Raw genomic sequence first — 24,312 nt, forward strand, 5'->3', positions numbered from 1 at the left:
TTAAGTGAGAACGTGTGAAAATAAATGAGGTTATTAGTCATAATAAGCTCCTTTTTATAGATGTGTGTAAAATAATTTGTTTCTCTAATTTCCTCTTTGATCCTTGCTCTGAAGTTTACAACAAAGATACTGCATTTCACCTTTTACGTCTTCCCTTTTATTGCACACCAGCACACTCTTATCTTCTGAGGTCTGGGTTTAAATGAGTCAATGGTATGATCTGTTTCTCAGCTCCATGATGTATGATAACATGCTTTTGAATAACACTATGGCGCAACCCAGGTGCATTGTTAAAACCTGACTGATTGTAACATTTGAGTGTACTATGTTCCCCATCATTAAGTGAGTGACACACACAACAAGCGCATATGCAGCTCTCACCGAAGCAAGTCGGGCTCTGTGGGTTTCGGGGAGCAGCAGATGAAGCCCAATATTTTGAACATATCTGTGAATGCACTTCCATCTGCAGGCTTGGTGATGAAAATGGTGCGGCCCAGTAGAAAAACCAGGAAAGAAATCCCAAGGCACACAGTGGGAATGATGTACCCAAGCTCAAAGCTGAAATTCTGCTGGATATAGGCCACCCCTCCCAGAGAAAGGATAGCTCCTAAGTTGATGCACCAATAGAACCAATTGAAGAATCTGCGTGTCGCCTCTGGTCCTCGGTCTTTCACCTGATTTGACATTAAAAAAGGAAAAAAACAAAACAAAAGGATGAAATATCCTATAATATAATATAATAATTACTGTTTTATTATGTAAAATGGGGAAAGTGTGAAGTATGACTCCCAATGTGACCATGCCTCCTGAAATTTCTATGCAGACGTAAGTCATAATACTTTGATTTGAAAGATGTTGTGTCTTTGCATAGCAAGTTATAAACAATAGGTTTTCAAACTAAACATATCTGTATGCACCACAGTAACTTCAAACAACACCTTGCAGATTGGTGACTGGTAACTGTTTTTCTGCAAAATTCAATCGCTCCAATCATGCACATTCATAGAAAATGTAAAGCCACTGAACTGAAAATGTAAGCTCTTACTTGTTTTTTCTATCTTTACTTCCCTTGCTGCTGTTAACACTAAATTTCCCCATCGCAGGACGAATTTAGGTACACACACGCACGCACACACACACGCACACGCACACACACGAACACATTCATTCATTATCTAAACCACTTATCCTGAACCGAACGTGAAGCAGGGTACACCCTGGATACCAGTCAATCACAGAGACAACCATTCACTTGCTTATTCACACATCTAGGCAATTTAGGGTCTCCAATGAACCTACTGCATGTTTTTGGACTTTGGGAGGAGACCAGAAAACCATGTCGACATAGAAAGAATATGTAAACACCACACAGGAAAACCTCGTAAGGATTGAACCAGAGACCTTCTTGCTGTGTGACAGAAGCACTTACCACGAGGGGTTATAAATTAGTCTTAAAATAATCATGATAATGAACTTACATTCCTAAAAATAAAACAGAATTGACAGAAGAACAAGGCTCACCATTTTAGTGAATTTAACAGAGCGTGATTTTTTTTTTTTCTCACAAAAAAATTACTGAAACACAGAGCAACTTTTGCATGGTCTTGCTGTTAGTTTACTTAGACTTCAAACAACACCATTAGTTTGCCATAGCTTCAATAAATTGTTATGTCTGTGCAAGTAAATAATATACATAATGGAGCTACTCAACATGCAGTTATCCCAACAGAGGAGACATTTTATGGAATTGTGATGAAGTGGATATGTCTTTTGAGGGAGAAAATGCAGTGGTCAAGCCAAATTGACTATTAGAGATCATGTGACGACATTACCAAGCTGATACTGAGCATTAGTCTCCCTGGGCCTCCTCTGCATTAGTTTCAATATTCACTGAACTTGCCACTCAACTGCCATGTTAACTACTGAGATATTTAATGACATAGCGGTAGACTGGTTTTTAACACTATATATATGGCTCAAATCTGGCTAATTGTAGAGATGACAGCACAAAAATAGAAATATACAATGCAGTCAGTTTTGACTTCACATTAATTTAGGAATACTAAAGACCTCTGCTGAGGTTAATGATTCAGCTTTTTATTCAACACAAAGCTGCATCCTAAATAGAACTGAACACTGAATCACACATATCAATGGATATGATCACTGTAAATACCACAGACTTTTTCCCCATGAAAGGTTAATGTCAAATTCATATTACATTTTACAATATTAAATAATGCAAAAATTTAACTTATAAAACAACTTTATATTAGAAATGGATCAGCATAAAAAGGTAATGGGTTCTTCTGTCACAACTAACAGAATTGTCAGGTTAAGCGACAAGGACAGTTAGAAGGCAAATGTCTCACATCCTAACTTAAACCAGTGAGGAACAACAGCCTTTTCTACACAGATGAATCAATCCATAATGACAACAGCCAAACTGTAGACTGTCAGAAAATCAAGTGCCTGCAAGATTATTTCCCATGCATAATTCCAGCAGGAAATTGCAGGCATTATTTTTGTTTAAATTAAAAACTACCCTTCAAATATAATTACTCTGCATTTCCACTTTTCTCATTGAAAATTGTGGTGTATCACAATGGATTCACGTTTAATACTTATGCAAAACTTGAATCATATTGTGATTTTTGCTTTTAAAAAGCACTAATGTCTACAAAAACCCTATATGGTGTTTCGGGTGTTCTGAATGCATTTGGTTACAGCAAGATGTTAAGCTTATGTTTCACTACTGTGTATGGAACTTGCTGGCACATGTGTATGTTGTGAGTTGGAACCTAAGTAAGAATTTTATCAGGGTTAAACCAGACTTGATACAAATATGACTGGTCCTTCATGCAAGGTGGGCTTAAGATGCCATCCCATCCCCACTGCCAATCAAAGTTTATAACCATGGCAGGTTTAACGACATTATTGTCATTTAACGACATTATTGTCGTTAAACCTGTAAAAATTGTAAAAATTGTGTTTCTGATTTGACTGAGGACACGCATGTCTAAACTTGCTGCCATGGTAAAACTGAAACCTCATCACATGCCTCATTTGTGACACGCCACATACCCAATCTGATACAGACCTATAACGGAGAGCAGATCTCAATCAGAGGTTTTCTGCTTCTTCTTCTCCTTTTGGCTTTTCCCTTCAAGGGTTGCCACAGCGAATCAACCCTCTCCATCTAACCGTATTCTCTGTATCCTCGTCTCTCACACCAACTACCCTCATACTGTCTCTCTCTACATCCATAAATCTTCTCTTTGGTCTTTCTCGAGACTTCCGGCCTGGCAGCTCCAATTCCAGCATCTATCTAGCGATACATTCACTATCCCTCCTCTGTACATGACCGAACCATCTCAGTCTGGCCTCATCAACTTTCTCTCCAAAACATCTTTTATGTGCTGTTCCTCTGATGGACTCATTGCTGATTCTATCCATCCTGGTCACTCCCAAAGAGAACCTTAGCATCTTCATCTCTGCAACCTCTAGCTCTTCCTCCTATCTTTTCGTCATTGGAACTGTTTCTTCGCCACAAAGCACCGCTGGTCTCACCACTGTCTTGTACACCTTTCCTTTCATTCTGGCTGATAGTCTTCTGTCTCATAGTACCCCAGACACTTTTCTCCACCCATTCCAACCTGCTTGAACCTGTCTCTTCCCCTCTTTTCCACTCTCCGTTGCTCTAGACTGTTGACCCCAAGTATCTGAAATCCTTCAACTTCTTGATCTCCACTCCCTGTAGCCTCACCGTTCCACCCAAGTTCCTCTCATTCACACACATTTACTCTGTCTTGCTCTCACTACAGATCACATAGAGGTTTTGATCTAGACAAATACTTTACCTGATCGGCTCCAAAAGGAGTTATGTTGGACTTCACAGTACCGACGCCGACTGCAATCAAAAAAAGCCCACTGTAGACCGCTGGACCACAATATGGTGCACGAATTGGACAAGTGACATTGCTTGGGGGGGTACTGTTTGTGCTCAGACACTCGGCGGGTTGCACAGGAAACGCCATCTCTTCCCCACATAGTTTTATCCTCTTGTCTTCATTTGAAATCAAAGGGAAAAACAGAATCCCAACAAAGTATAGGATCAAACTTGAGACTATTGTCCAGAATTTTCCAAGGTATGCATCAGCCAACCAGCCTCCAAAAGGTGAAATCAAGTATGTAATCCCCATGAACATCAGGGGTGCCTGGCTGGCTTGAGTGCCCTCCCAATAAAAGGGACTGCTATTGAGAAAGAGGACAAGATTGGACGTGATGCCATAGAATGCGATTCTTTCCAATGATTCAGCCAAAAGGACGGCAGCACACGCTAGTCTTCTGCCCTGGAAAACCGATGGTTGAGGAGGTCGTGCGTAACCCCCAGAGTCCAGAAGCGGGGTGCTCTCGTTGTCATCCTTGTTGATGACCATTTTCAACCAACGCTCTGGTTTAGTACAAGTTCAAGCCTGCAAGAAAGGAAACACCAGGGCTGTTTATCGAGTTAAACAAACGTTACAGAAGCGTTTGTTTATTGTACTTTTCTAGGGATACGGTCAATTGTCAAATTCACGATGTCTGAACGAACAACCGGTATTGTTATTTGTAATATTAGCACTCAACTGATACCCCCTTTAAGTCAGTACCCACCTCAAGTAGGCTCGCTTTAGCAAACGGATAGCTTGTGACCAGCGGATCCAACGTTACCTTTAGTTGCTAGCAAGCGTTCCTGTGAGCTCCAATTATCCCCATTAAGACAAAAAAGACAGACACTGATTCCGATACAAATGTTTACTTTGTCAACGGAGAACTGGAAGTTCACCAACACTGTCACAGTACAACCGCGTGACACACGGCTGGCAAAAAGCGACGGCGCCGACTTGTAAATGAAAACGACCCGGTTCGACATGAGCAGAAACCCATCCGTATGAGATGGAGATTTGTGCCACTCATGCCGGCGTTCAAGCGTCAGTGAAGGGAAGTGATACCCCGCTGCCTAGATTGATTTCACTAACTTCAAAAAATAGGCGTATACCTCGCGTTGGGTTTTTTTTTGTTCTCCCATGTGGTTTGTATTGACAATTTGAAATAACACTTAAATCATCCTGCAGTTGCTGTCAGCTCGGTCTGTTCTCACGTCATGAGTTTCCAGGGAATCATATGAGGGACGGACTTGTAAACACTCCAAGCGTGGTTCATTGCCACATACTACTGTCGTTTCAGGAAATGACAGTAGCATGTCGTGCAGGTTCATGTTTAAACTTATTACTGGCTTAGTTCTTGCGATAGGCTTACATTAGCAAGGACATGAAATTACTATTTCTTGCGTGCCTCAGTCCCAAAACAGGGAATCACACGACAGCCGAGCGAATCAGGTAACTCACGTTGTTGATAGACGTTAGTCTTCCTTACTTTTGTGAGGCATTTTCGTCGTGAATGTTCATGCTAATCGATTAAAATCTATTTTGCTGTCGATACATTCTTCTGCGGGCTGACTCTGCTTTTTAATCGTGTATGTTTATTACTTAAATTAAGTGGCAATGTAAATGTCACAATAAATAGAAAAAAAAAACCAACTATAAATAACAGTGCTTTGTTGTTGTGTATATTTGACAATACATTTACTGTTACGGTTTATTTCTTTGTGTTATATATTTTTTTGTAGGACTTGAGCTTGCTGTATACGCTCTCATCATTGTGCAATTGCAGGCGTACACCATTCTCAATATGTAGTTCTATTAAAGGGATATGACAGCTATTTTTGGAAATGGGGTATTTGTTTTCTTCGCAATAAAGACTACAAGATCGATGCCAATCTCCTGTGTGCATTATGGTGATTACCACACTCCTCATTAATTAATTTAATACAATGAATGCTGACTACAGCTTCCAAAAGCCACGGTGTGTGTGTGTGTGTGTGTGTGTGTGTGTGTGTGTGAGTGTATATATATGTGTGTGTGTGTGTGTTACACATACCAATATAATAAATGAGGAGTTTCTAAATATAATATTGATTGAAAATATTCATAATAGAAAATATAAATGGCAAAATTGGCCAGATGTGACCCATGGCTGTTAAATGCCCAGGTCTGACCTAAGCTATGGGTGTGTGGCTCCATGTGAATGCACACAGGAGGGAGAGGCATCTACACTTGGCCATCAGGATCTTCCATATAGTTGTGAATGTGTGTTTTTTTACCCAACTAAACTTGCTGCAGCAATATTCCTTTTAGGTTTATTTTTTTTTCTTTGTTTTTAAGAATGTACATTCCACATGTTTTGCTGTCAGTCACGAGACAGACCTTGGACTTCTGACAGACTCACTAAAAAAGAGAAGCTTTGAAAGAAAAGAGGAAATTATAGAAAAGAAGTACATTTATTGTCACATATAGTTATACATAGAGCACAACATCAGTGAAATTTGACCACTGCATTGAACCCATCATGGATGAACCATGAGCATAAGGCAGATAATGAGCAACGCCAGGGTAGCAGTTAGGAGTTCAGTGTCAACAACACTTCATTGGATGTGTAGATACATTCATTCACATACCTGTGGAAATGTTTCCTTTAAAAGTTTTCCATGGTTCAGTGATACACAAAAACTCCCAAAACAACCATAAAATCATATTATCAGGAGCAAAGCTCTTCCTTCATGGACTCTATGGCCTCAAAGAATAAAGATAGGAATGTCCAGAAATGTCTTTATTAAAGCACCACCTAGCAACTACTGCTGTCCAGCTGTAGGTATTTTCTACAATACACCAATGCTTCCCACAGTATCTGTTGTAATTACAAAAAGAAAGTCATATTAACTATCAGGGTCGGGTCTCTGCATCCATAAATTGGTTAAATATTTATTATTACTATATGTTGTCAGCTAAGTGCCATGGTCTTCTGTAATCTGAAATAAGGGGGAATCGGGGGGTGAAAATTTTGATGCCTAAACTAGTAAACAGGCCGATACAATAATGTATAGATGAAGACAAAAAGCTATCAAACACCTATCAATTTCCTTTCCATCCTTGTTCAAGTGTTTCATTTAATTTGTGCAACATCTTCACAATCAATCTTACACACACTTGAGATTGTCAAACTATACTGGTAGATGACAGTTTGATGGTTTGATTTGCTCACCGCCATTGATGAGCTTTAGTTTTCAAATATGGAGGTTGATTGGTAAAAGCTCAAAAGTTCAGTGTCTTGTAATTGTCTTCTGCTACATTCACTTTTGTATGCCATTGTTTGAGGATGTTTTGAAGCTCTTGGCAGCTAATTAGGACAATGGAAAAAAATGTTTTTTTTTAATTGTTTGGAAACTCATTTTGTTGTTGGTATGTCAAAATCTCACAACAGTTTTTATTTCAAAAAAGGAAATGTACATTGTGTTCACTATATTAACAACTGAATTCTGGTTTCATTTGTAGGTCCCACATTGAATCGGCAGGGCATGTATGTGAGCTCAGAGATGCAAAGAAATTTCAGTCTTCCTCTGAAGTGGCAAACCTAGTGTTTCAGAATTCTTCATTTGATGGCGCACTGGCCATCCACCTTTTCAAAGCAGGAAGACTTCTCCTAGGTAAATTGGCTTACTTTTCTGACTACTTTCTGTACTCTGTGATAGGGCTGGGCGAAATGGAACAGATTATGAAAATGAGCAAAATCTATTTTACAATGTATTCATTTTTTAAACCTAATAGTGAAGGAAAAATGAATATCCAAAATCCTGTCAACTATGTGTTCCAAGAATACACAAGTAGTTTAATTTGTCTATCATTGTGTTAAGATCAAAAACACATAACTGAGCTTTAAAACATAATTTGAAAATTCAAATTCTGGTTGTGTCTATGATTTAATGGCTTATTTGTTAATGGCTTCAAATTTCTTTTAAGTTCCAGGTGGATATTTCCAGTTTGATTATCAGGAAATTTATTTGAGAATAATTATACACTGATTTTATGGGTAAATCTAAATTATTTATAGTATTTTATTTGCTGAACATGGGCTAATTTTTGAGCATGTTGACAAAAATACATATGTATATGTAAATTGATTTTACATATCAGAACATTCAGTTAGAATTTTTTATCATAAATTCCACTTATCATTTATTGACTGATGATAGTCAAAAAAATGCCCAGCCCTAATTTGTCAACATAATATAGAGAGTAACATTTTGGCTGCCCCACACCTGTCTGGGCCTTTTCTCTTTCATATCTGACCTTTACAACAGACATTCAAGTACCCTTTGGTGTCATCTTTGGCGGAACAGACATAAATGAAGATGTGAAAGTTGCACAGAAGCGTGTGGTTATGGAGCAGGTGCTACTTAAAGCAAGGTGATGTTCCTGCAAGCACATAAACTTGCTATATACCAAAATAGTCACGTTTCATTTTGTGATTGTTTTTAGAAATAGACGTTGACATCCACAGTTTTGGTAAATGTAGAACCTCCAGTCACTTAGGATGCTATGTTTGCAAAAATCAAATACGTCCCCAAAAGAAAATGAAATAAAATAAAAAAACGAAATATATATATATATATATATATGTATATATATATATGTATATATGTATATATATACACACACACACACATATATATATATATATTTATATAGCATCCTAAGTAACTGGAGGTTCTACATTTCTAAAACTATATCTATATCTATATCTCTCTCTCTATATATATATATATGATTCAGTAAAAGTATAGGTAAAAGATTCAGTAAAAGTATAGGAATCAGATTAATTTCCCAGTGAGCTATTCTATAAAGTAAGCGTGCAGTACACCATAGCGGTCATTCATTTTGCTGATTCCATCTGGGCACCACCTGTTGTTGTGAAATTAATGATGCAGTCATTATTGTTAACCAGTATGCCTGCGGTTGTATTGCTATCATATGATAAGATGTGTTTGATTAACTGCAGTTGTGCAGTTGAATACAAAAGCTGAATACGTCTGGTCTCCGCTAACTTTTCCCCTTATCAAACTTTGGTGTGGACACAAGTGGACAGATTTAAGACTAATCAGTTATTAGACATAATATTCTTCTCATTTACAGGTTTAACTCAGTTCTGTTTTGTTCACCTGTTGAGGTGTACTTTCCTCAACTTTGGTGCTGGCTGCGATCTTGTGTTTGTAATAGCCGACTGATGCTCCAGTTTGCTTTTTGCCAGCTGTCATTTTAATCCCATCCCTCCAAGGATATTTGGTGGTATCAGTGTGGAATGAATGATGCAGATGGATCCGCAGAGCGAAACCTAAGCTTGTGAGCTTCATTTGAATCACAGGGCTAGGTGTTGCCACACATCTCTCTCTTTCTCGCAACATCAGTTACCACTTAATTACTATACCTTATGTACTAATGATGTCTCTATCGTCATGTGTAAGTTTGTCTTTGTGGAAATTTGGAGCTGATGTCTGCATCTTTCTGAGAAAACAAGAAGTAAATGTGCAGGTTGAATATGGAACCAATACAATGCATCAGTTTATTGTTGTCAGTCTAGGACACAGTACCAAATCTTTAACTTTGCATGCTCAAATATTATTTTCTCAATGAAAATAGTTTGAATGAAATGTTAATGACATTGTAAATCACCACTTACTTAGCCTTGTGAAGTAAGAGAATATCATTCTGCACAATGGCTGGAGACTTAAATAATTCCAGGAAAGGAAAATGTGTCAGTGACCTGAAATGTTATCATCCATTTGGATATTAATAGGCTTATGATTTACAAAGAAATTAGATACTGGATGCCCACGATGTTTTATTTACTGCTGTCCTGACTAAAACTGAGGGTAAACATACATTACTAACATTGAGATGTCAAGGTTTTCTTTGCCCTTCATGCTTTAAGTTGAAAAGTCATATCGAGTTATCAATATCTTGTCGTGTGTCCTGAAGTTAGACTGTGGGGGGTCTTACCTGTCATCATGAGAATTGGGAGAATGTGGATGTGTTATTTTCCCAAGAGCTCAATTTTGTCTGAGAACACTGAGGAGATGGCGATCTCAAGTATTCAATCAACAGACCATTTCTTAATACTTTCTTCATGCTGACTTTATATGGTCATTGGTTGCTTAAATATGTCACAAACCAGTGCGGTATTAAAAGAACCAATGGCCATTTTACTCCTGTGTCTTTCTTTTTGAATGAAAAACATAATATGCAAAAAAAAGATGATTGAAAAATTGGTTTTGTCTGAAATGCAGATACATGACTCACAGAATACATATGTATCATAGATAATGGTAACATACTACCTGCAGTACCTGGTAAATGTGAAACTATTGCCTAGCCATTACTAGTACCTCCATGTCGGTACTGTCATCAACAAATCTTGACTATTGTATTAATGCAAGTTATCATTTCCTCACTGTTCAGGGCATCCTGGTTTCTGGGGACTAAAGTATACCAGCAGTGTTAGTATTGCCCTTTTCTGTCTGCTTTCCAAAACGCATGCTTGTAAAAGGCATAATGGGATCAACTAAAAGGCCTATCCCAGAGTGACTATTTAGTATCTTATTGAAATTATTTATTTATGTATCCATTCCTTCAACAGGTTTGCTGTTGCATTTACTCACCAAATGAAAAAGGAAGCAGATCTCTGGGTAAGGTCTGACTTTTTTTGTATTGTAAAGAATCATGTTGCAAACAATAAGCATTGGCCACTTGCTTGAGCAATGAGACTAGTGACAGACGTTATCACTTACTCATGATCCACTTTCATTTGTAAAAAAGCATGAAATCAATCATATTGTCAGAGTTAATGTAGATCAAACAAAGAACCTTTAATTTGCATGCCTTTCTGTATATGATAATCATCTGCCGTGAAGAAGTGAGCAAGTTTTTTGGGGTTACGGCACACCACTTACATTAAGGGCGTGATTGCCTCAGTGAACCGCAGAGGGGCAAGGGCTTTTACTATACAAACACCGTGTGCTGCTCTGCCACCTAATAGTTTGGCATTAAAACAATATCACAGTGTCTTATTTTCAGATTAGATTCCAGCAAGAGGCTGTAGAGAGGCGCTAGACACATTTAATCTCTTGTCTGTTAGTGCTGACAGCAGGCAGACAGGACGGGCACTGGGAGGCTTTGTTGTACTTTTTATTGTGACAATGAGCACACATTGGGGATGGATGTTGTATGATGATATTCAGTGAATTCCCTTTCTGTTCCCTTTTGATTTGTTTTGTAGAAGTAATATATTATCCCAACAGCTACCTTGCTGAGTCTAGTTGTTTTACAGGTGCGTACATATGTGGGTACACTGGTGACATGATCAATAATCCCCTTGTTTCCTTCCATTGTTTATTACATAACCACATCACAGTGAAATTATCAGTGAGCTGATTGTCATAAACTGATATATTTATAGCTCATACACACCAATTATTTGGTTTTGCTGTTAAGCAATTCTCTTCTTTCCTCTCTTAAGCTATCACAGAGCAGTAAAATCTATGTCCAGCCCCAAGGTAAGCGCTATTTGACTACTATCCTCATAATGCTGTGTATCCCCCATTCACCATTAAAGTGTTGCATTAATCAGCTTCAAAAGTGTTTTGTTGCATTATATTACCGTCACTATAGAGTTTTTTCTGCCCTTGCTACTGGCTACCATGTGATGCTCGACAAACCTAAATCAGTCTTCCATACGTTTCCTGCCAGAAGCCTTGTCTGGCAAACTGTCCTGTCACAGATTAAAGGGGAGGTCTGAGCCAAATGCATGGCTGAACTCAGACCAGTGAGAGCTTTTTCTTGGCTACTGCTGGAATATGTGTATTTGGATTATCAGTTCTTGTTAACACAATATGTCAGGGTCAGGAAAACTTTATTATTTCTTTACAAATTTGGTTAAATTGGTATCCAAAAAAAAGTTTTACATCATTGTGACCTCTCAAAACATGTGTTGTCCATAACTGTAAAGTGCTTGTTTTACTATATATTATACAGTATTCTCTTTTAATGACAGAATTTCACTCAGATTCCTTAAAAGGATGAAATGACAAGTTGATTATATTGTTATAGCAAGGGTCAAATAATTTTTACCATTTTTGCTGACTGGCAATGGGTAATAGGGAGAGTTTACCCTGACTTTGCCAGCAGTTGATCACAGTTGTTGTAGTAGTAAACAAACATTCACAGCTGGTAACTTACAAATAGGTCAAATTCTTGTCTAAATCTTCTTGTCTTGGCAACTGGACTTGTATTTCTTCACTTAAGACATTACATCCCTCATCCGAGAGGCTTCTTCAGTTCTAATGACCTCTGGGGAGTTTCCGAATATCACTGCCAGGGTTTTGGTAAATGGAAGAGTTGATCAGCAGAAACAAGGTGTAAGGGGGGTTGTGATGCTAATGTGGGTGTCGTTCGATGGAACAAAATAGCAACTTTGTAGGTCTAATACTAAGTGTAAAGGGTGACAGACAAGGATGCGTGTGCAGACAGGCCCCGGTTGGCCCAAAACTTCGAACCCTATTACTGAAAGCCAAAGATTCTCACCAAGACACCCTCTGGAACCCAAAAAATTTCAGGACTACAAACAGGACTCTGAAAAAACACGTATCTGCCCATTAATGGCAAAGGCATATAAATAAATGGACAAGTCCACTGAGTTTTATTGCTTAAATTAGATAATTGTAGAATAAAATATTTTATATGGACTACAGAAAATGTTAAAATTTTTATTGAAATGAATTATGTCTACCTTTATAGGTTACATGAAAGCCAAACAAACATGACATAAATTAAGTTTATGAAGAATGTAGGTTGCGATTAAGTAATTAACTGAGCAGAGATCTGCAAATATCTTGTTTCTTGTTTCGTCCCACAGTCCACAAATATGCAGCAGCTTAAATTAGAGACTTCCATGAAAAACGTAGAGCAATCGTCTTTGGAACACTCCTGGTTCGATTCCCGGCTCCTCCTAGTGTGTCAAAGCGTTGTTGAGAAAGACACTGAACCCCTAACTGCTCCCCTGGCGCTGGTGGATGGCAGCCTACACGCCATGGTTCATCCATGATGTGTTAATTGCAGAGAGCAAATTTTCCCATGAGGGATTAATAAAGGATAAATTATTATTATTAATGGACAGTCACTCTTGTTTCATTCCACCCTACAATTTTTTTCTCATGTATATACATATATATATATTATGTTAACAAAAAGTCTTAGATTTTGCAATGTATATGCTTTTTATTTTAAAGGTATCCAAACGGAGGTTGCAGAGCGTTTCTGCTGGACTGATTTCTTACGGAGCTCAGGTAACAATTTGTTATTTGTTTTTAAATAGACCCTTTATGGTACAAAATGTCTGTACATTCTTGATAATTGCTTTAAACTTTTCATTTAATACTACTGCTATTTATATTACTACTGCTGCGACTGCCCTTTCTAATACTATGAATAGTCACAACAACAAAACTACTACTACTACTACTACTACTGATAATAATAATAATAAGAAGAATAATAACAATAATAATAATGATAAAATTACAAAGGCAATGTATACACAATACAAGGGGCAATTCCAAAAACTTGATTTTATTGTCTACCGTTAAGCTCACTTTTATTTACAGGTTTAGGTTGGTACTCTGTAATAATGTATGAACATCATATATACACCTGTAGACGACTTCAGTAGTGCAGGCTTTCTTACCTGTTTCCTTGTTTTTTTAACATTAGTGAAAGGCATTGTCATCAGTCGAGCCACCTCTATACAAACAATGGGACCTTCATTGACATCAGCCCTTCTCTCTCCCTCCTAGCTCTTTTTACAGTCAATCGTGTATGGTTTTTTTACTTTTACACATAAATGGAACAGAACCTGGACTCTAAATTGGACATTGCAAGATGATATTCTGGAACATTAGTGCTTATAGAGAATACAGTTGAGTCAGGGATGGATGGCTGATTAATAACTCTCCATCTCAGGACCATTTATCACCACATTTCACAACCAGTGCAAGTCATAATAATTGCCCTTAGTCAGTTCTCCTTTTGTTATACTTGAAATGGGAGTCACCACTGGAGTACATTTTCCTCAGATTGGACGAAATTGTGAGTTTTAATTTTACTCACTTGTTTTGAAAATTATAAACTCGATTTAGAATCTTCCATTCCCTTTAAGGCAGTTGTATTGTTTTGGTTATTGTGTGTTGAATCTTTACAGTAACAATACTTACAATTACTTACAATACTTACAGTAACAATTAATATTGATAAGATAAGAGAAGATAAACCTTATTAATCCTCATAGGGGAAATTCCTTTGTCACAGCAATGTTAAAATGTAAAAAAAAAAAAAGCAAATAAATATGAATATCAATATGTGTATAAATAGAAATAGAAAGGCAGAAAACAAGGTATAGCAAGATAAAAAAATGCAAAATAATGTATTTCTTGGTTGAGTTCTGAAAACAAAACTACACTGGACTTTTTTGTACCATTTGTACTGTACAGTAGTAAGGACGAATGCATATTATACCAGAGATGAGAGTCTAAGGAATCCAATGAAACAGTAAACTGCTTTTGTTAACTGTAGATAATTGTTGAAAGATGCATCTGTGAAGGGATACCCATCACTGGCTGGGTTGATATACTTTCTTAAGGGCTTAGTGATCCATTTTCTTCCTTTAAACAGATTAAAAGAGAAGGTATTGAAAACAGTGAGACACCACACCTAGACTGAAGAATTCAATCGCAAAAATGCAACTCAATGAAGCACATTCTCAACACAACTGGATTTTTTCAGGTCAACCTTCATCATTCTCCTTTATCTTGATCTTAACATGCCACGAGGACAGCAGGGGGCCCTGTCCCTGTCCCATGTGTGTTCACTCCTCCCAGATCTTGCCAGATATTGATTAATTTTTTATTCATCCATCACTTGTGGCATAAATTAGTTATTTCTGAATAGGCTGGACAGAGGAGAGATCGCCTTGTGAATTTTCTTTTCTTCTGGGAAAGCCGATGTAGTTAAAAATACATGACTATATGTGTATGGATTCCCAGCAGTATTAATTCCTGCCGAATCTGTCCTTTTTAAACAGCAAGCAAATACATAAGCTCAGGCATCACCTGCAGGCTTGAATGAGTCTAGTTAAAATCACAAAAACAAAGAAAGCACCAACCCAAATTTGAAGACAGACGGATGGATGTAATTCGAAACTGAAGAACACCTCAATGTTTTCTTGTCTTTTTATCCATCTTGAAGCTTTTTGCTCTGACTTTGCTCCTCAATATGATTGACATTCATTCCTTGCTGGCTTCATAAATCCAAGACATTGGTATATGTCCTGGTGAATTGAAACTCCATTTTCACATTTTCTGTATGTCTTATAAGTACTGAGGTATCACTAGTGACCTCAAAAACATGTAGTAGACTTACAAAAATACTGTAACAATTTGAAAAATCGTGAACAGAGGTTTACTAGTACAGATGTGGCTACCAGTATTGTTTTCTTTTACATCAGTAAATAGTTTTAACCTTTGTCAGAGAAGGAAAAGCCATGGAGCTTTGAATTACATTAATAACCTCCTCACTGCAAGGTGATAAGCCACACAATTCCAGGTCCCTGAACTCTTGGCAGCCTCTGGCCTTCATGCATTGTATTAATTACACGTGTGGTTTTCTTGATGTGACATCTAAAATGCCCTGCATACACCAGTGTATGATGTTGCAGATTTTTTTGTCCTTACTTTTGTGTTTGATTGAGAGAAGTGAGAGGGAGATTAATAGGAGCAGTTCAGAATGATATGCGTTCCCACCTCCTGCATACAAAAACACACTGTGATTAAAGCACCAGGGGATTGTTCAGAACGCCCTCTGACTCAAAGGCAAACAAGCACAAATGATTTCTGCATACAACTCAGAGAACAGCAAAGAAAAAAAGAGAGGGAGGATTGCCGCTGGCACAAAAGATGATTTTTACAATATGTTTGCCTCCCTTGAGGAAAGATGAATTACGTTTAAGATCCAAAGGTGTTTCTTTCCTGCTCATTTTGACAGGCCTGTGCACTAGTGTGGTTCCAACTCTTTGCTATTACTTCCCTGCATCTTGCTCCGAGGTTGTGACTGAGGTGTTTACATTAGCTAATGTTCTTTATCCTTCGAGTCAGTGCAAGGAAGTTCGAGTCATCCAGCAGATGAGGAGCTATTTTGACGATAGGCTCTTTGGATCAGGGTCAATGGCCAGACTCAAAGCTGTCATTGTAAGATGCTCTTTAATAGCATTAAAGAGCTGCCGTGGACCCCAGATCTGGACTTTACTAGCTGCAGGGGATTTCACTCAACTGTCACTATGCTTAAGGCATGTGCTTGTCTCTGTTCTTAGTATTATGGTTTAGGGTACTTATCCTTTTTGTAACATTCAGCTCTGTAGACACTTAATTGTGTAACTGTGGTACGTATTTTCTTACTGTCTCGATGTTATTGTATTGTTATTTTTGACAGCTCTTATATTATAAAAAGTTTTAAAAAAGTTAAAATCATACATGTTTGAAAATATATATAAATTGATATACTAAATGTATATCCTTTTTTCAAGCTATACATGCATTAGGTCTTTTCTTGATATTTTTTCACTTCAAGTGCATGTAAGCTTTGACATTAACTTATTAAAGAAATTTGAAAAAAATAGTAGCTCCGTTTTAATAAAAGGGAAGAAAAAAAGACGTTTTCCAGTCTAATGAAAGGATGATCTAAATCATCCCTCGATTTATAACCCTGTCTATAATTTTATTCATATCTCAACATTATTTCAATATTTTTCCACATGAGCATTACTATATTATGTATCATTGTCATTATTATTAATAACAATTATTCATGATAATAAATAGTAACCATGGGAATCATGGTCCAAAGGTTTTGTTTGTTTTACAGACAAGAACTGAGGGGTTATGTGAAAAAAAAAATGGCTCAACCATGTTAACCCTCTATTATTACCACAGTCTCAGAATGTTGCTTTTCAGCTTGTCAATCTGTGGCTGCTTATTTGGCTCATTGTCACCCAAACACAAAGGATATGTATTTTTGATGCCATATTACACAAATATTACACTCCTAACTTTCTGGTGCTTTCAGCAGACTGTTTCACTGCTGAGTGTTACAACTCTGATCAGAAAAATGTGGAAGCACATTAGTCTCTGCTGTCTTATTTTTCTCATGACCTTGGGTGATGTATTGCTTTCATTATCTGCTCATGTACTTGGGATGTTCATTATGCAGTGTTTTGACATTGTAGCCTGGTTGTTGTCTATGTCTGTCTTCTTTTCAGGTGTATGTGAAGAGCATGTAGATCAGCTACGAGTCTTCCTCTTGGTTTGTGGCCTCAGAAGAGTCAAGGACCCCCTCTATCTAGTGGAGGCTTTTTCAGGTGCACCATGCATTTAGTTTAATTCCCTCCCTTTCTCATATATCCCAAACGCGAGCATTTGTAATAACACTACATGTCACAAGAGGCAGATGTTTTTGCTGGCCCAGTTTCAAAATCACCTAAATTTCAAGGCTTTTCTCTCTACTTCTCTTGTATGCTGTGGTAGGGCAAGCATAATGCTCTCATAAATTAGCCATGATGTTAGATCTCTGTTGTTGGGATTCAGCTAATTGAAAATTTATGTGACAGTGCAATAAGATTCTTCCGTCAGCCCATGTTGGCCCTACAGACATTGTTCCCAGTGTTTTATGTGTGTATAGTGTTCCCTTTTGTGATAATCACATTGAGAACAGTAGTGGGAATTTTCCCCCAATTTTTAAAATATCCTAAACCATCTTCTATGTTCTCTCTGCCATTGATTGTGCAAAGGGAAATAAGGCATCACCAGAGGGCATTAAATTGTATGAGGAAGTGTTGCTCACTCTTTGTTTTGAGGAACTATTTGTGTGAATTTTCACATTTCTTAAGGACTCAATGCCTTGTAGTTTGAGGCTTAGCAGTAAAATTAGAATATAAGAACAGATGAAATGTTTCAAAAAGCCGGTGTTTTTTTTCACACTGTTTTGCTTGTTTTTTTGTCTTACAGAGTGGCATAGGAAGAATCCCGAGAATGTGTTTATTATTATTGGGCCAAAGGTAAGAACTCAACTGTTACAGATTTTTTTTTGTTTTGTTTGTGTGTTTTTAATTTTGTTTTTCTTTTCTCAAATTTGTAATTTGTAATGCCTTTCTGTCTGTTCTGTGACTCTGTGTCCGATTGAAATTACACAGGAAAATCTGCCCTGGGACTTCGGGCTGCCTCTAATTGGATGTAGCTGAGATTCCAGCTTTAGCTGTTTACCTAAATAACAGTCAGCACGGAGCAGAAATGACAATCTTCTGTAAACAGGGCGGGCGAGAGCTTGCTCCAGTGTTGGTACTAACTGCCTGACTGCTTGTTATACTGTGGAATTACTTTTAATCAGATTAGCCCTCACCTGATTAGTGACCACATTTCAGTCCTTTTAGCGCAGATGGATGAACCTGATCTATATTTTTTCTGGTATATATAAAATCCAAACTTATTTTACATGTAATATGTGACAAATCACAAACCTCCTGTCTAGTGTCTCAATACTGAATATATAATCCAAACCAGGGCTGTGCTACGTAAAAATGTACTAAAATGTTTGTAATTGCAGTGTCGGAAAGATTTTCATGTTGAACATTGATAATTACTTGGTGTCACAAGCACATTATTTACAAGCAAGAAATACCTTTCAGGAATCAGCAATAACATATCCTAAAATGAAAAGATAGTAACAAGTATCCTCGAAGTGTGTATATATATATATATGTGTGTGTGTGTGTGTGTGTATAAAAAATATTAAAAATATATAAATATATATACACATATATATAAATATATACACACACACACACACACATATATATATATATATGTACACACACACACACACATATATGTGTGTGTGTATTTATGTATGTGTATACGTATACAAATAGTATACATATACATATACATATACAAACCTGAAGCGGCACCCTAAGGTAATAGCTGAAAGGAAAAGAAGATACATATACAAACATAGAGATAGATTAAGGAGTTTAAAGTACTGTTCGACCGAGACAGTTTTTAATTCCTGAGAAAATTCCACAAGAAGGATGGGCAGGATAGGGGGCTAATAATGATTGTTGTCTGAACTAACCAGGTCTAAAGTCAATATTCACTGGGGTTCTGACCTGATCAAAAAAAATCAAAAAGGTATTTTAAAAAAAGGTATAAATAATTCAACTGGTGAGCAAACCAATTTACTTCTGCAGATTTTGACACTCTATTGCTCTTATAAAGGTTTTATCTCCCTGCACGCACGCACACACGCACACACTCACACACACACACACACACACACACACACACACACACACACACACACACACACACACACAACACAGATAGACGTGTGCAGGCACACATGCACACTCGCACATTTGTCTTCATCTTCCCCCTGATTTGTTTTGATACTTCATCACTGTACAGTATTTAGTGTCTGTTCTTCCTTTCATGCTGTGGTGTCAGGCAAAAGGTATGTTCTTCTTTAGTTTCTCTCAAAAACAACTCAATTAGACATGGCTAGGGGCTTATACACTATCTTACTGCTGCTTCTCGCCGTGCTTCACTTTGTTGTTGTTTGATAAAATGGTTCAGTGGAAGCAGAGATGTGTGATTCATCTCGACTCCCCTGAATCACAGGAGAAGCATGTTTGCTTGTTTGCTTGTTTGTCAGAGAAATTAAATGTCTGATATATTTTTTTAAACATGTGTTTTAAGACCATTGTATTTTCTAATGCTGATTTAAGGATTCCACTGTTAAACATTGACATTTAAAGAAGCAACCATGCAATCTGAAAATCTAAATGAAAGTTAGAAGGAAGCTGTCATGCAATAAATCCACAGCTACTTTATTCAACTGGGAAGCACTCATGGCACATGGCGCTGCACAGCATCTGTCATTAAGAGGAAAATTCAGGTCAGTTTGTCACTAATGATGCCTCTGGACTTGATCGAGATACACAATGTGCTGCCCAGTTTGGATTATAATGAAAGAAAATATATGAAATATGAAAGAATGTAGCATTAATTTTCTAGCTATTGCTTAGTAACAGGAATGTACGGCTGGCAGTGTAAAAGATATCCATACTATCAGCAGGAACAGGTATGACAGATTGTTTTGAATAACGATGATACTGTAAAAATCTGTGCATAAACATTTTGGTTTCTGTTTATGCAGTCTTTATCTTTGGCTATGATCCACTCCCCCCCCCCCCACCCCCCCGCTATGTCTACAATGTCTGTCAAATCCCAGATTACACCAGGATGCAAATTTGTTGGTTTGGACTCTTTGATTTGAATACACGTTTGCCTTAAAGCAGATTCAATTTTATAACTCCACCAGCTATATGAAATGAAAGAGGAAAAAGTAGCAGCTCGCTTGGCAGCATCTTTGACCTAAATTGCTATGCTTTGACTTTTCCCTGGGCAAGCAAATGCTCACAAATCCCATACTGCAATTAATCAGATTGGCCACCCACCCCACTCTGACCCCAATCTCTGAAAATGCAGGATTATCAGAAAATTATTTGCTCACAGTAGAAATTATTAGATGTTTTTTTTTTTCAACTTCCTACTATCTTTGATGACTGCAAAGCTTTTGTTATAGAGAAGGGGTTTCACTTTTCACTCTAATCCCTGTCTTTCCCAGATTGATCCTGAGCTTACTGCTGAAGTTGAAGCTGTTGTTAAAAGGTAAGCCCTCAGTTCTCTTTGGTTTTCTTTATCAGTTACACATCTCATCAAAGAACTTGAGATTTGACAGTCAAGAAGCTCGAACTTGGTTCCGCTGAGAAATGTGGAGACTGTTTATCCTTCCATTCATCCCGCATGGTTAAAGGAAATATCTTGAGATTTTTTTCTTACATTTATAGCAAAGTGTGAATGCTAACGTAAATAAGAGTTGTTTATCTCTTTCACCGTTACTCTCAGCAGATTTTTCAGATTTTCACCAAAGGCTTTCACCACAACAAAGTTTTTTTTGTTTTGTTTTTGCATCAGGAAGCTCCTCACCCTGGTTAGGACTTCACCTGGACTGTTTGTGCATGTCAAACATCAAGCGGACGCATTTCTAGCCCTGAGCTTGTCGCTGCTGTTCAATATCATTCACGCCTTTGCAAGCTCACAGTCACATAGAACTAAGCATTGCCTGTGCTTCTGCAGAACAGCAGGGGTCTTTTTGGCCATGGAGAGGAGCCAGCATGAGCTTCACGCAGCCATGAGACGTTGCTTCGCCATGGTCAACACCTCTATTTCAGAGGGCATGTCAGCAGCCATCTTGGAGGTAAACATCATCAACTTGATCAAATTTAAAACTTTGACTAACCTAACTGACAAGGTAGCTTTATCTTCTGACAGTACATAAAATAGGTGCAGATAAACGCAGTATTCAGAGTTTGATCAAGCAAAGAAGGCACTTACCATTTGCCATCCCCATTGCAATTTTTATGCAATTTGAATATTTACACGAGGCCTTATCTTGCCTTTTCTTGCTCAGATAAAATGTTATCTAACCACTTTAGGGACAATTATACACATTAATTGCTTGACTTCAGACTTTCTATTCCTGAGTGAGCAAAACCTGTAAATCCACTTAATCTCTTCTAAACACAGTCGATTAAGACAATCCACAGTAAGCTCAAGGTGTCATTAGTATGTTAGCATGTTTCTCTCAACAAACTTGCTGATATAGATTGTTAATTCTGGAACTGAGCTATGACACAGGGGAGCAGAATCATCAAAAAACACAGTTTTCAAGGTGTCAAGGTGCTCCTGTTATTGGAATGACAGACTGTGCAGAATAACCCTAACCTAATTTTCACTTGGAAGTATTATGCTCTGTTTTTCAAAGGCGATGGATCTGGGGCTGCCAGTTGTGGCTAGAGATATTCCAGGAAATTCAGCTATGGTGCAGCATGATGCCACTGGGTTGCTTTACTCATCTCCTCAGGTACATAGTGACATATATAATAATAACCGGGTCACCATGTTAACTACTCATTGGCTGTTCCACAGTCAGAGTTGAAGAAAATATAAAGCACAGTACCTATTTTTAAGCCAACTGCTACACCTGTCACCATTAGAAAAGCATTTTCTGCTAATTCGTTGGAATTGAATAGGTCCCTTTCATAAATGTAGATACTGCAGTGTAACATAGCCATACAATTTGGAAACCCCCCTCTTTTACATCATTTGAAGTTATATTCTGATTCCCCATTCTCGAAAGACTAGCTATAACAAGAGGCTTATATTTTTTCAGTATCATTGTTTGAAATCAGACATTAAGAACCTCCAAATAGTGATGCAATGCATTGCAGCAAGCATGTCCAGAATGGGAACCCTTTGTGAGGACTGTTTGATTTGACATTTACCGAGGTTTGGAGCAAAAAGAAAACCCAAGTTAAGGTCAGCTGGAAAAAGGGCATAGCATGTTTAAAGACACTGTGCTTTGGTCTGATGTTGTAGCAGCAGGAGATAAGTCATCTCCAGGGGAGGTCACGTTCACTGAGATGAGGCGCAATAAGACTCTTACATCTTACATATACAGTAACTTGGGCTCAATAAACCCCATCTGCCTGTACTGATGGCAAATGGTGAATGGTAGAGTGGGAGCAAGTCCTTTTGTTGTTGTGGTATGCTCAATCCCTTTTAGTTGCACGCTTTGGAATGCTGTTTTGTTTGCTGGATTGCGCCTGTAGTTCTTTAAGACTTCAATGTAATTACAGGGATATGTGTATCAAGAAATGTGTCATAGGCTATAACTAAGCAACATGAGAGCTTAAGAAAGAGAAGTGGTTCGCCCTGTCTCACTCTCTAACTCGTGGTAAGAGTGAAGTGATTATAAGCGTGCTGCTCATAAGTTGAGCTTTAATCCTGTTGCTAAGGATTTATAGCTCTCATATGGCCATACAGAAGAGACATCTTCCTACCAAGAGCCTCTCCAGACATAATCGCATCACTTTGGGGAAGTAAAGTAAAGTGGCTTGCTGACTGGCACTGGCTAAAAGTTTGAGTGCCCATTGGCTCTCCACTGCAATTGATGTCATGTTTTAGAGACACTTTAAGGTACTTTTACTTCATTTTGTTGAGCCGTTCGTCAGTCTTGTGAGACAGCTGATGAGCCACAAGTATTAAGCATGGTATGCAGATATGCTGCATCCTGTCCAATGTTTTCCACTCCCAGTCCCACTGACAGCTGGTGGTTTGCAGTATTAAACTGTGCACTTTTGTACTTTTTTTTTGCTTTCTTCATGAATGAAATGAAGGTTTACAACTATAAAGATAGACTGAAAAGGTCTGCTGGACATATTTAATCCTGGAACCACAAATCCATCTACCCTTTGGCAATACACAGACCCTTTTGAAGTTCGTGTACTCATCAGTGCACAAGCTTTTATCTCAATTCTGTTCTCATGACTTGTAATATCTCACACAAAAAATTGTATCTTCAGGTAACTTCAATGGCAAACGTCAAGTGGCGATTGGCATTAAAATGAAACACATTTCACTGTTCCTTGCCAGGAGTTTGTACATCAATCTCAGAGGCTTTTGTCAGATCATGTGCTGAGAGAGAGAATTATAAGGAATGGAAAACAGTACGTGGAGAAGCATCACAGCCTGAACCAGGAGAGAGAAACCTACCAGAGGCTGGTGGACACTCTGCACTGGACCTAAGCTCACACCTCTCAACTCCACATTCTAAACTCTCTCAGGAATCTAAACAACTATGAATCCAGTGAATACACAAACTAGTGCATTTACAATGTCAGGCTGCAAATGTGTCTGCTCAAAATAATGATTTGCATCCATAGGACAGTTATGCCGCATTGCACTGTTATCCAAATATTTTGCAATAGTGTGGGTGCAATAAGAGGTAAAAGGCTATAGCAATGTGCTTTATGCATTTGAATATGATAATGTATGGTTATTTATTGTCTGACTAAATGTAGAAAAATACTCCACCGGGTGCCATGTCTATTCAACATACAGAATAAAAGTTGAACAAAATACTGACTTGGTATGTGTTTCTGTAACTTGAACTCATCAACATATATTTTCACATTAGTTGGAGACCCCAAATGGCCTAGATATGTGAATCGTTTTATGTCCCTGCAAGTAACGTGCAATTGGTCCAGGGTGTACCCTCCCTCTCACCCAGTGGCAACTGGGATTGGCTCCAGCACCCCCGCAAACCAACAATGTCGGAGAAGTGGTATAGATTATGAATTAATTTTCAAACGTGGCTG

At 37.9% G+C, this 24,312-nt stretch overlaps 2 protein-coding genes across 6 annotated transcripts in view; one reads left to right on the plus strand and one right to left on the minus strand.

The window, feature by feature from the left end:
* slc15a4 (solute carrier family 15 member 4) overlaps window positions 1–4,953 on the minus strand; it is a 28,134-nt gene extending 23,181 nt beyond the window's left edge. Inside the window, exons 1-3 of one of the 2 annotated variants that reach the window (XM_086173613.1) lie at window positions 4,657–4,953; window positions 3,861–4,475; window positions 382–674 (exon numbers count right to left, since the gene is read on the minus strand). In XM_086173613.1, coding sequence (XP_086029739.1) covers window positions 382–674; window positions 3,861–4,439 — 872 coding nt within the window. In that variant the 5' untranslated portion in view covers window positions 4,440–4,475; window positions 4,657–4,953. The remainder of the gene's footprint in view (window positions 1–381; window positions 675–3,860; window positions 4,476–4,656) is intronic. The other variant, XM_086173614.1, reaches the window with a different exon arrangement.
* A 214-nt stretch (window positions 4,954–5,167) lies between these two features.
* glt1d1 (glycosyltransferase 1 domain containing 1) lies at window positions 5,168–24,073 on the plus strand. 4 transcript variants are annotated; one of them, XM_086173615.1, is made up of 12 exons: window positions 5,168–5,381; window positions 7,434–7,585; window positions 8,240–8,345; window positions 10,573–10,621; window positions 11,452–11,488; window positions 13,220–13,276; window positions 17,296–17,394; window positions 18,041–18,090; window positions 20,718–20,761; window positions 21,068–21,350; window positions 21,918–22,016; window positions 23,588–24,073. In XM_086173615.1, the coding sequence occupies exons 1-12, from the start codon at window positions 5,314–5,316 to the stop codon at window positions 23,738–23,740; spliced, it is 1,197 nt and encodes a 398-aa protein (XP_086029741.1). In that variant the 5' UTR covers window positions 5,168–5,313; the 3' UTR covers window positions 23,741–24,073. The 4 variants fall into 4 exon arrangements, with proteins under 4 accessions (XP_086029741.1, XP_086029742.1, XP_086029745.1 ...); XM_086173616.1 differs by having other exon boundaries at window positions 21,230–21,350; XM_086173619.1 differs by lacking the exon at window positions 8,240–8,345 and having other exon boundaries at window positions 5,169–5,381; window positions 21,230–21,350.
* The last annotated feature ends 239 nt before the right edge of the window (window positions 24,074–24,312 follow it).

This window comes from Fistularia commersonii, chromosome 26 (assembly GCF_037954325.1).
Source record: "Fistularia commersonii isolate RoL2024-O1a breed Wild chromosome 26, RoL_Fcom_v1.0, whole genome shotgun sequence".
Classification (NCBI taxonomy): Eukaryota; Metazoa; Chordata; class Actinopteri; order Syngnathiformes; family Fistulariidae; genus Fistularia; species Fistularia commersonii.